The sequence below is a fragment of the Panthera tigris genome, chromosome X (genome assembly GCF_018350195.1).
Source record: "Panthera tigris isolate Pti1 chromosome X, P.tigris_Pti1_mat1.1, whole genome shotgun sequence".
NCBI lineage: Eukaryota > Metazoa > Chordata > Mammalia > Carnivora > Felidae > Panthera > Panthera tigris.
The window spans coordinates 111,542,768-111,555,474 of NC_056677.1; the positions used below are offsets into that span (position 1 = coordinate 111,542,768).

A 12,707-nucleotide genomic window follows, 5' to 3' on the forward strand; every position below is an offset into this window, starting at 1 on the left:
CCAAGTCGTTTAAAGGAGGGTCCTTAACATCTCCCCTCACTTACCCCCTGCTTGGGTTCAAACTTCAACTCCCAGGGTTCGCCCAAGTCCCGCCCCTTGCCCTGTCATCTAATGAATATGCAAATACCACATAATTGGCAGCCAATGGCGTGGTTTCTGGTCACATGGTGCCCATGGTAGGTGAGCGGACAGAAGTTGTGTGTCGGTGAACAGAGACAGCTCTCAGTCTGGGGCGAGCGCTTGAGTGAGCGTGGACGGATGCTTGGGCAGTAGTCCCTGCGGCGGCGGCGGCGGCGGCGGCGGCAGTAGTGGTGGCAGGGGAGGGGAAAGGGGGAGGGCCCGAGGGCTACACACGCTCCCACTTTCAAGTTCCCTTGGAGGGAGAGGAGGTGGGGCTGCAGAAAGAGGAGGCCAGGAGCAGTTCCATCCGTCCCGTCCCGTCTCCCCCTTTTCCTCTTGCTCCTTGCACCCTGCCTCTGCGAGAGTTGAGGGTTCGGGTGGCAGTCCGCGGCAGTGAGGGCAAGTGGGCCAGGAGAGTGGGCAGCGGAGCCAGGGGTGCGGGGGAAGATGCCCATCCTGCTGTTCCTCATAGACACGTCCGCCTCTATGAACCAGCGCACTGACCTGGGCACCTCCTATTTGGACATTGCCAAAGGCGCTGTGGAGTTATTCTTGAAGGTAAAGGGAGGGGAGGGGAGAGCTGGGGAGAGCTCCCGAGGGATGGGGGTGGTGGTGGATCTAGGTGCTTCTGTAACGTCTGTATCGCCCCCTCCTCCCTCCTTCCCTTCGCGGCCCCCTCCGTCATCCCTCGTCCCGCAGCTGCGCTCCCGGGACCCGGCCAGCCGCGGAGACAGGTACATGCTGGTCACCTACGACGAACCCCCGTACTGCATCAAGGTAAAGGGGCCACCGAGGGAGTGGGCGGGCGGGAAGTGGGAGCCAGGCTCCCCGGGGCTGCCGCCCCTGCCCCCGCCCGAGGCGGTGCTGCGGCGCCCGGCGGGGCGCGCGGGCCCGGCGGGCGGGGAGTGGGGGACGCGCGGAAGGCGGGCGGAGCGGCGGCGGCGCCCGGGGCCGGGGCCGGGGGACGCCGGAGGGGCGGCCCCGGGACGAACGGCGCGGAGGCCGAGCCGGCGGCGGCGCCGACCGCAGCGGCCTCGGAACATGGCGGACATTTTGCTTTTGTATGAGCCAGAGAGGGAGACTGAGGGCGCTGCTGAGATGGAAAGGAGGGAGGGGAGGGAGGGGAGGGGAAGGAAGACCCGACACCGGGAGGGAGGTTGCGGGATGGGCCCGCCCCCTCGGGGCGCACCGGGAGCGGCGGCGGCGGCGGCCCCGGGGCCGGGCGGGCTGGGCGGCTCCGCCCCGAGGTGCTGCGGGCCCGGCGCGCGGGCTCTCCCGGCGCCGGCTCCTCCTCCTCCCGGCCCAGCCTCCTCCCCCTCCCCCCTCCTCTGCCCGCCCCTCCCCTCCTCCCCCGCGCCTCCCCCTTCTTCCTCCCGCTCCCCTCCCCTTCCTGCTGAGAGCGTGGCAGAGCCAGCCGCCGGCCTTCGGAGTGGAGCCGGAGCCCGTGCACGTCTGTGGTCTCTACCCCGCCCCACCCGATGGCAGATCTGCCCGCGGAGCTAGCCTCCCCCCACCCTAGACCCGGAGAAACTTCTCATTTCTCCCCCGGGATCGGTCCGCTCCAGCCCGCTCTCGGGCACCTTAGCGACTGTTAGTGTTTCCTTGCAGACTCCGCCGAAGCCGCGACGGGCTGGGGCGGGGACGTGCGGATCGGAACTCACTGGGGGCCCGAGCTTTTTAAGGACCTGGCCTACCTATTTACATCCTAAATTAGGTTGCTGTTAGCCACGCAGGGATTTGTCCGGGGAGAAGAAAGGAAGGAAGGGGGAGGACTCGACTGCGCGAGGCTGCGGTGGTCCAATTCGATGATTCGATCCACGGGATTCTGACCTACAGGCGAAAAGTAGGGAGGATTTAACCTCCGTGGGGGTAGTTAATTCATGTTCCTAATGGTGAGGAGATAAAGAACTGCCTTGCCTGCAGTGGCCCGATAAACTAGAACTCAGACTATTAAGTCAACCTGCATGAGAGTCCTGCTTGCATGTTGAAATTTCAAAAATATATTACCATAATCCTTGACGTCTTTTGCTAGACGCCTTCTTTTTCTCAGAATTATCTTAATTGTGCTGGGGAGCTGCAGTCGGGACATGTTGTAATCCGTTTCAGCCGAGGGAAGTGTTTAAAAGAATGGAACCTACCAAACTGAAGAGTTGGCCAGAGAGAGCGTGCCTTCAGCAATAAAGCTAAAGGGAGGCTTTAATTTTGTAACTCGTAGCTTGGGTTCACAGTTTGATTATTAGGTTCCCCTTCAAACTGTTCTGGTTTGGGGGCTTTGTTTTCAGTTTGTGATTTATCTGTGTTAAAAACTGCAGCAAGTAGACCGCTTCCAAAATGCCACAAGCTTTGAAAAAATGTCAGTTTCCCAAAAGGGTGTGACCATTTTTTTTCCACATAGAAAAGCAGATGTTTGTACGTCCTAAGTCTGAAAGTCTACACCCTTTGAGTACTAATACGGATAAGAACCCACCATTTGTAGGGTGGCCATTTGAAATTCTCCTTAATTTGAAGTAGGAAAAAGGATAAGCCACAAAACCGTGTGGCTTTTTTTTTCTTTAAAGGATAACTTACTTAACATTTTTCCGAAATGCCAAGACTTGCCATTTAAAAGTGTTGTTGTTGTTGTTTTTGATCTAGAAACATTTCGTGGCAATATTTACAGAATCTTTGGAAAGGAAAAAGAAAGTCTCACCTTCCCACCCCACCCCACAGCTTCCCCCCCCCAACAACCATGGTGACATCTTTTTACCTAGCATCTTTATCACAGTGTATACATGTTACTTTATGTCCTGCTTTTCCCGCCTGTTTTGTCCCATGAATTATTCTGGGTTGCCACATAGTCTTCATACTTAAAATTTTTAGTGGCTGTGTAACTTATCCATGGTATTTTAGAGGCTCCAGATAGTTCTATGAACAGAGGGGGAAAGTTGGACTTTGTTTTTAGTGGAAATTTCATCTCTCAGCTCTCTTAATCCTGCCATGTTATATATCACATTTTTTCCCCTTTAGAAAAAAAGCATCCTTCCAAGTTGAATTTGATCTTTGTTTTCTTCTGTAGATGGGATAGGAGCAGGCACCCTGTGTAATACTTTTAATTAACGATCATTAGCTTATGATTTAGTCTTGATGCTTTTCAAAGGTTTGCTCAGGTTTTTCATTTTAATCTCACATGATACTCACATGCACTAGAAAATGGTTACTGGTTAGTTATCTTAATGATGTTCTCGTCACGTTGCTGTCCGTACCTGAATCACTAACGATGTACATCTTTGGTAGCATTTTCTTTTTCTGGGTCTCCTCAGCCAGTCCTCTGCCTCCCCCACCCCTCCCCTCAGCATGTGGTAACTATTTGTTCTTTGGCTTTTAGGATCTGGGCATTTGGGAAGGCCTGAAATTTTAGAACATCTGGTGAATTTTTCTTAAAAGTTAGTTGAGTCTTTCATTAGCTAATAGCTGGGAGCCAGAAGGGTCTGTTTTCCGTCACACCGATTATCAAATTGGTCTTTCTTTGATTGTCAGCAGGCATCTTGGTCCCTACTCAAAACTTCACTCTCCGTTAAGAGTCTGGGTCCCTTCGGCCAAGTGATGTTACATAGGGCTTTGCTGGTAGCTTATTTTTCTGAAGAATAGTGTGAACTGTATTTCTCAATTGCTCTCCAGTTGGAGGGTCATTGTTTATCTCTTCTCAAAATAACTACTTATTTCTCAGGTCTTGGTTATATCCAGCTCCAAACACTGCCGAACGAATTTGTGTGTGTGTGTGTGTGTGTGCTACTGGAAGATTCAGGGCTGTTGGTGGTGTAAACAGGCGTGAGATGTGCATTTGGGAGGGTTTTTTTTTTCCTAATAGGCGTGGAACTCTTCCCAGTATATCCACTTACAGGCTCTGACAATAAATCTTGTCAAAAGTTACAGTGACTGGAATTTTTCTCTGATGTATACTGTTGTGTACACGAATATAGTATTTCACGTAGGGCTTAGTGGATTCTTACTGCACTTAGGGATGGCTATGTGCTCTTTTAAAATTCGTCATACCTGTTACTTGCAGTCTGGCGTGGATGGAATTCAGTTTGATTTGGGGACCATATAGAAAGCATGTGGAATCCAAGCATTTTGTGCGACATCTGTTTCAAACTTTGCTTTGTAGACACGTTTTATACATAGTGTCACAAGGCTTAACACTACTTTCATACGATGGTATCTTTACACAGCTGGGATGAAACCCTGTTTAATAGTTTAAAATTTCGAGTATATCCATATAAGACTAATACATGATTTTAAAAAGTGGGCTTTAGGGGCATCTGGGTGGCTTAGTTGGTTAAGGGTCTGACTTCAGCTCAGGTCGTGATCTCTGGGTTCGTGGGTTCGAGCCCCGTGTCGGGCTCTGTGCTGACAGCTCAGAGCCTGGAGCCCGCTTTGGATTCTGTGTTTCCCTTCTGTCTCTGCCCCTCCTCCACTCACTCCCTGTCTTTCTCTCTCAAAAAAAATAAATAAACAGTAAAAAAAAAATTTTTAAAGTGGGCTTTGTTTTGCATACTAGTTCCTAATAGTTTTGGCTGAGGTTCCGCTGCCTTGTGTGTGTTGTTTTGCCATGAATCACAATTTCCTTTTATTCAGTGAAAGATAGCTGAGGTAAGCCTGTGGGTACTACCAGCTCCCAGCAAATTGAGGGCACCAAGAAGAAAGTTAACCATGAGACTGGGGAACATAATAAATATTCAAAATAGTTTGATGTTTGAAGTGACTTTCTTTCTTAAAATGGTATCTTTTTTATTGAAGGAAATGCTTTTTTAATATAAACCTGAGTCACTTTTCTAGAAATAGCTGAAACACATGTATAAATAGTGGGCAGAAGTGTTTTTTTATATATATAAATAGGAAGAGATGTTTCAAAGAACTAGCCCAAGTCTGTAATTTGAAAACATAGAGCATTTGAAAAAGTGAAACTTTCCCTTGAGTGTTGCTTTTTTTCACATCCTGTAGCTAGTTGTGTTTACTGGTATCTTTATCAACATGTATCAGCAAAGGCAGTATTTTGGCTTACAGATTTAGGAAGTAAACTTGGGCTTTTTAAAAAATTTTTCTTTTACATTTATTTATTTTTGAGAGACAGAGAGAGACAGAGTGTGAGCAGGGGAGGGGCAGAGAGAGAGGGAGACACAGAATCCGAAGCAGGCTCCAGGCTCTGAGCTGTCATCACAGAGCCCGACGCGGGGCTCGAACACATGAACCGTGAGATCATGACCTGAGCCTAAGTCGGACGCTTAACCGACTGAGCCACCCAAGGCGCCCCTAAACTTGGGCTTTTTAAATGACCTGTGTTCCCAGCATTTATTGGTATTTTAACGAACGCATAACTTTTTCATATGCCCACAAGTGTATTTTATGGGCCTTATTTGGACAGAAGAGTGACCTTTAGGGGAGCCTTTCACTGTGGTTGGAAGCTAAGGAAGTGCTTTTGGGTGAAACAGTAGCCACACGGCCTGTGAGAGCAACATGAGAGTAGAGGGTGCACTCTACACGCAAAAAGCCACAAAGGCGGTGCATTGACTTTTATGATGAATTGTGTCTCCCCTGACCTAGCTTCCTTTTCACCTTCCTCACTGGCCCTTCAAAGCATGCGATGATAGTTATTTTGAAATTAGAAAAGGGAGGAGAACCATTAACAAAATGAAAAGGCAACCTACTGAATGGGAGAAAATATTTGCCCATCACGTATGTATCTGATAGAGGTTAATATCCAAAATCTGTAAAGAACTCCAACACAGTAGCAACATACCAATCTGATTTACAAATGGGCAGAGGATCTGAATAGACGTTTTTTCCAAAGAAAACCTAGAGATGGCCAACAGGTGCGTGAAAAGATGCTCAAGGTCATTAAGCATCAAGGAAATGCAAATCAAGACCACAATGAGGTCTCACCTCATGCGAGTTAGAACGACTGTCTTCAAAAAGATAAGAGATAGCAGGTGTTGGCGAGGATGTGGAAAAAACGGCACCCTTGTGCGCTATGGGTGGGAATGCAAACTGGTGCAGCCACTCTGGAAAAGTGTGGAGGTTCCTCAAAAAATTAAAAATAGAACTACCCTATGCTCCGGCAATTCTGCTTCTGGGTATTTATCTCAAAATAAAAACACTGATTCAAAAAGATACCTGCACCCCCAGGCCCCTGTGTTTATCGCAGCATTATTTACAATAGCTAAGATATGGAAACAACATCAGTGTCCATTGATGGATAAATGGATGAAGAAATAGTGATACCTATATTATCCAGCTGCACAAAAGAAGATCTTGCCATTTGCAAACCATGGATCATGCTAAGTGACGTAAGTCAGACAGAGGAAGACAAATACTATCTGATCTCACTTATATGTGGAATCTAAACAAAAAACGAAAACAACACACAAGCTCACAGGTACAGAAAACAGATCGGCGGTTGCCAGAGGCGGGAAGTGGTAGGTGGGCAGAATGACTGAAGGGCTCAAAAGGTACAACCTTCCAGTTATAAAATAAATAAGTCATGGGGATTTTTTTTTGTAATGTATGGCATGGTGACGATAGTTAAAATCCTGTGTTGCATATTTGAAAGTTGCTAAGGGAGTAAATCTTAAAAGTTCTCATCATAGGAAAAAAAGAAAACCATTTTGTGGCTACACATGGCAGTGGATGTTAACCAGGCTTAATGTGGTGATCATTCCGCAATATATACAAATATCACATCCGTATGTTGCATACGTGAAACTAATATAACAATATGTCAGTTATACACACATACCTACGAAGTAAATGCTTACAGACTTTTGTCCAACCTATGATTTAAATGTAGTTTACCGGAAAGAATTTTAAGAGTGAGGTACCGTGAGTGGTAGCACTTTTTTCCCTTATGCCAGGAATTAGAACTTTAGTGAAAAGCCTATACAAATAACCCTTCATCACTCATATATGCCACTCTATCTGAACCTCTGCTGGTTGTTTTGCAGTGAATAAAATATTTCTTCAAAAAAAAAAAAAAACAAGCAAAGTTTTCTATAAAAGACTAGATCTCTGGCCAGGGGAGTAAGTGCTGTCTCCAGACTAGGCACCCGCTGCCAGGTGACGGGGAGTGCTGGCAGAATTACAGAGTCCTGTGTGTTCTGTACCCCAAATCTCTCCTCTAGCCATTCATTCTTACTTGCTTCTCCCTTGTTTCACTCTTGGTCCTTCCTCACCTGGACTGCTTTTGCAACAGCCACTCCACTGGTTTCCCTGCTTCTGGTCTGGTCTTGCCCCTCACTGATTCCTCCCCCTCATTGCCACCGGATTGGTCGTTCTTTTTTTTCTTTAAGTTTATTTCATTTTGAGAGAGAGAGAGAGAGAGCGTAAGAGGGGCAGAGAGAGAGGGAGAGAGAGAGAGAGAGAGAACGAGAGAGAGAACCCCAGGCAGGCTCCACGATGTCAGTACAGAGGCAAACTCCGGGCTCAAACTCATGGACCCTGAGCTCATGACCTGAGCTGAAATCAAGAGTCGGATGCTCAGCCAACTGAGCCATCCAGGTGCCCCTAAATCGGTCATTCTTAAAAGTAAAATAAAGTCACCCCCCTCCTAAAATCCTTCAGTGGTTCCCCCAGTACATTTCAGAGTAAAAGCCAGACTCCTCCAAGGCTTCCATGACCCTAGCTCACCTTCTCAACTGTGTCTTTCCACTCCTTTCCCTTCTCCTGGACCTCAGCCTCCGGCCACAGCGAGAAGGCTGTCTTCCCCAGACTTACTATGCCTCTTGCTTCTGTGCCATCGCATATGTTGTTCCCTGTGCCGGGGACACACTTGTTGACCTGACGTGCCTCAACTCTTGATCCTACATTCTCAAAAGTCATTCTGCCCCTCTGCCCCACCCATACTCCCAGCAGTGTGACAACTCCCACTGTGATCCCCTGACACTGTCCAGACCTTCACTATAGCAATTAGCGTGTCATGTGGTTTTTCCCGGTGTTCATGTTGGCCTCCCTAATGTGAGTTCTTTCAAGGGCACATACTTGAACTTCTATCTGAACCCTGAGCACTTAAGGGAGTGCCTAGATTTTAGCAGGTACTCAGTAAATAGACAAAAAGTAATGTAGCAGAATTGTATTTTTTACAAGACCAATGTATATGCATCCCCTTTCTTTGTTGAAGTATAACTGATATACTAAAACACAGCAATCTTAACAACTCAATGCATTTTTACACCTTTATACGTTCATGTAACCTCCACCCCAGACCAAGATACAGAACATTTCCGTCAACTCAGAAAATGCTTCTTCCTGTGATCCCTTCCTTCCTGCAGGTAACTGTTGGTCTGACCTTTGTCACCACTGTGGTGATATGATCAAAATGGTGTTTCCTGAAGAGAAGTCTGCCAGTGGATTGCTACTGTAGCAGTCTAGCTGTTCATTTGCCATATGTTCACTGAGCACCCTCTCTGGACCAGGTCTGTTACAGGGGCCTATGACATAGGCCAGAAAGTCCTGGCCCAGGGGGAGACCAGCAGAGTAAAAGACGCAGTCCTAGTCATCAAAGTTCTTGAGAATGGACATTGGAAAAAGGTGACTGGAAAAAGTGGATTCAGGTATGGGGTGTGTCAAGAACAGTGGACTCTTTTTTTTTTAAGTTTGCTTATTTATTTTGAAAGACACAGAGCACAAGCAGGGGAGGGTCAGAGAGAAGGAAAGAGAGAATCCCAAGCAGGCTCCACACCGTCAACACAGAGCCCGATGTGGGGCTTGAACTCTTGAACTGTGAGATCATGACCTGAGCTGAGATCAGGAGTCAGACGCTTAACTGTCTGTGCCACCCAGGCGTCCGAAGAACGGTGGACTCTTAACCAACACATTGGAAGTGAGGGAGGAGGGTGGGGAGGACACAGCAGTGTGAATTCAGTTCATCCAGTCAGGATTGTAACTAGCCGAGACGAGACCACAAAAGGGCTTTGAAACCTCTGAGCTAGAGTTCGTATGTTTTTCCTGGGATGAAGAGCTGTGAAGTGGATTTGAGGCAAAAGCTTGCCGTCTGTACGTTTGTTTGCTTATTCGCAGTGGCCTGCATTGAGGTGGGCTAGGGAGAGGGCAGAAGGAAAGGGGGAGGCGACCCCCAAAATGGAGTTGCAATTGCCTCATTTTGCATCACTGCTGATCGCGTGAGAGCTTTTGGCCTGGAGGTTGGGATCAGGGTGGACGGGATGGCAGAAGGGCAGGGCGCATGTCAGGCCAGGGCAGATATTGCCCTCCGTTTGCCTGTGCTTCGAGAAGATAATCAGAACGGCTCATGAGACAGGGTTCTTAGGTGCACGGAGTGGTCAAACATGGCTGCAGTTCCCACGACTCAGGGAGAGATGCGCTTCCCAGAGAAGGGCAGGGTCGAAGGACCCTCTGTATGGGGGGAGTGACAGGTATGAAGACGGGACCCCACTGGCTTAAGTTCTTAAATGAAGAATTCTTTGTAAACATGGCCTCTGGTTCCCTTTCACCGAGAGTGTAAATGAGAGATCCTGCCAGGCAGTCCCTTCGTGTGAGTACTTTCTGTGAGCTGGACCACACTATCTCCTGGATACGATGTTCTAAACGGTGATTAGGTTCCCAGACCTTCCTCTCCAGGAAAGCCTTCTTAACCCTCGATGTCAGTTAGCCAGAGAACTATTGTGTTCGTTATTGTTTCTACGGGGGAAATGGATTTGGGTTTCCAAGGTGATTTGTTAAAAACACATCCTTCCCCTTCTTCTTCACAACTCAGGGATGGTGGGGGCGGGGGGGCGACATTATAAAGGCTCCAGTGATGAGGGTGAAGGGCTGAGGTGTTGGTGAGAGTAGGCACAGCTCTTCAAATATACCATTCATGTTTTAGATTGGCTATATTTACCCTGTTAAGAACAGTACCCACCGGCCACATGTGGTTTTTGAGCACTTGAAAGGTGGCTTGTCTGAATCGAGATGTGCTGTAACTGTGGGACGCCTGTGTGACTCAGTCAATTAAGCGTCCACTTCGTCTCAGGTCACGATCTCACGGTACATGAATTGGAGCCCCGCGTGGGGCTCTGTGCTGGCAGCTCGGAGCCTGGAGCCTGCTTCGGATTCTGTGTCTCCCTCTCTCTCTCTGCCCCTCCCCAGCTCGCGCTCTGTCTCTCTCTCTCTCTCTCTCTCTCAAAAATAAACATTAAAAATTAAAAAAAAAAAAAGATGTGCTCTAAATGTAATTTAAACACTTGATTTTGAAAACTCGGTACAAAAATGTATAAAACATCTCATTAACCACTTTTAGATCGATTACAAATTTAAGCAACCATACTTTTTATATATTGGGTTAAATGAAATATACTATCAATTTCACCTACCTCAGTTTTTAAAAATGTGGCTACTTAAAAATACAAAATGACATATGTGGCATGCACTATACTTCCCTTGGACAGCGGTGTTAGTTTCTATTCTTTCTTAAGATATTTCTGACTTTCGCATCCTAGAAATTATTTGCCAAGGAAGTTCCTTTCTCTTCAAGTTGTTTAAAATTAACACCATAATGGACTCATTTGTGTATGAAAGGTTATCATACAGTTCAGAGTTGATGGGTTGATAACCCTTGGCCCTGGGGCAAAATATGAAAGCATCCCATTCTTGTTTGTATTGAAAGCCAGTTTGGTGATCTAACTGGTTGGGTTAGAAGTGTTTTCCTAGGCTAAGTACAATAGAATATATGTGTGAACTCCTAATGTAAATGCGGGAATTCAGAATTCTGTTGGTAATGTGTGCTCGCCAGTGGCTCGAAATGTTCCATGCTTTTAGTGTTATTAGAAATATGTGACATAGCCCTCATTTGACTTAGAGAGCTCCTTGGCCCAAGAATTCTTAGGAACAGTATTCATCAATAAAAGTAGGATAAAGGATAAATTCTCTAGCTTGGCATAGTACAAAACCTAAGAAACAAAGGGAGGTTTGTATCACTGCTCTTATTGAAGACTTTCTGGATGTTCCCTAGCAAGCCCTTGTCTTATATCATGGGATGTCATCAGTAGCATTGAAAGGAGGGGTGGGGGTGGGTCCAGGTTCACACGATAGGAGAACTCCCATGATTATTACTTTCTCTAACCTCAGTCCTCCTAATGGGGGTTACAGAAGTGACCATGTTATTTTTTGTTACTGTAATGACTTCCATTTAAGGAAGAAAAAGCAATGTTTAATCCTGAGTCTGAACAAAAGTACTGAATGGCACATATTTTACATATAACATTTCATATATAGTTTGGGGTCCTTCTAAAACCCTCCCTTGTAGTCGAAGGTGTTATCCGACTTTTACAGATAGGATTGGACATATAACTACTTTCTTGTAATAATGAACAATAATACAAAAGCTTTCTAATAACAGCAGCTGACATTTATTGAGTAATGCTTATGCACCGGGCAATGTGCCATTGAATATAAGGTACTTATTTTATTTATCTTCCCAACCAGCCTAAGTCAGAGGTACTGTTATTATCCCCATTTAACAGATAAGGAAACCGGGGCCCAGAGAGGTTAAGTAACACAGCCAAATAGTGAGCCGGGTCTGTATTCCAGAGGCTTCGGTAATGAGCCGCTTTACTTTTCCTATCAGTCATGGGAGAACATTCCTTTTAATAACTTCTCACTTGTATTTTCTCGTCATGATATATGTCCTGGAGCCGTGTTATTTAGACAGAACTGTTATGCTCTTACTTACGGTTGTTTTTGCTATAGCAGTGCTTGGCACGATAGCAAGCATTCACTGACTGAACATTATTACTGCCAGAGTCACTAGTTTTATTTTTTTCTGACGATTTCTAGGCGAGTATCACAGTGCATTCGTTTGTGAAACAGTTTGGCTTTTGATGGGCCACAGTTCTGCCCCTACCCTGGCAGCGTGTGGAGTTGGTAGGGATTGAGATTGGTTAGTGTGTCCATGTCGGGGGTGGAGTTTGAGGACGGATCGTCTGGGCTGAGTAGACCCTATAGGAGAAGCAGTAGGCTTGAAAAAGCAACAGGGTAGTCTTTGGCCTTCTAGTGGCTGCCAGGATCTGATTTTGCCACTTTGACTTTATCAATCTCCTGACAAATGTGTTTCTGGTAAGGAAAAGAAAGACATTCAGGATACTTCACAGTGACCGTTGCTTTCTTCCAATCCACAACCTGTGGGGAGGCAGAGCAGCTTGGAAAAGGCTGGAAGGCACCATAAGCACCTTTACGGAGTTTTATGTATCAGCCTGTGCCTTTACCTGATGGTACCATTCTCATTCCCTCCACATCTCCCAGTCTCCCCAAGTCCCCGACCCCTTCTGGAGCCAGATACCTATTTCTCCTTCCTGCTTAGTTAAGCTGGGAAGGGTGGATTTCCGAGAAGGAACAGCGATGCCGCCCACTCAGCCACTGGGGTCCTGACCAGAGAAAAGGTATATGAAGGCTTTTGTACTGATGTGCCAGATGTTGGGAGAAAAAGTGGGGGTTCTGTTTCTTAAACCATGTGCTCCTGATTATATGAGTCGTTAATGGCAGTTGTTTTTTTGTTTTGTTGTTGTTGTTGTTGTTGTTATTTATATCCTGCCCCATAAGTCAAATAGTTCAGTAAACTTAGT

The 12,707-nt window shown here is 46.7% G+C and overlaps 1 protein-coding gene across 1 annotated transcript in view; it reads left to right on the forward strand.

Annotated features, from left to right (window-relative positions):
• The first annotated feature begins 296 nt into the window (after positions 1 to 296).
• The window catches only part of INTS6L (integrator complex subunit 6 like), a 55,900-nt gene continuing 43,489 nt past the window's right edge, over positions 297 to 12,707 (forward strand). Inside the window, 2 exon segments of the mRNA XM_042973884.1 lie at positions 297 to 678; positions 820 to 897. Of these exon segments, the coding sequence (XP_042829818.1) occupies positions 568 to 678; positions 820 to 897 (189 nt within the window). The 5' untranslated portion in view covers positions 297 to 567.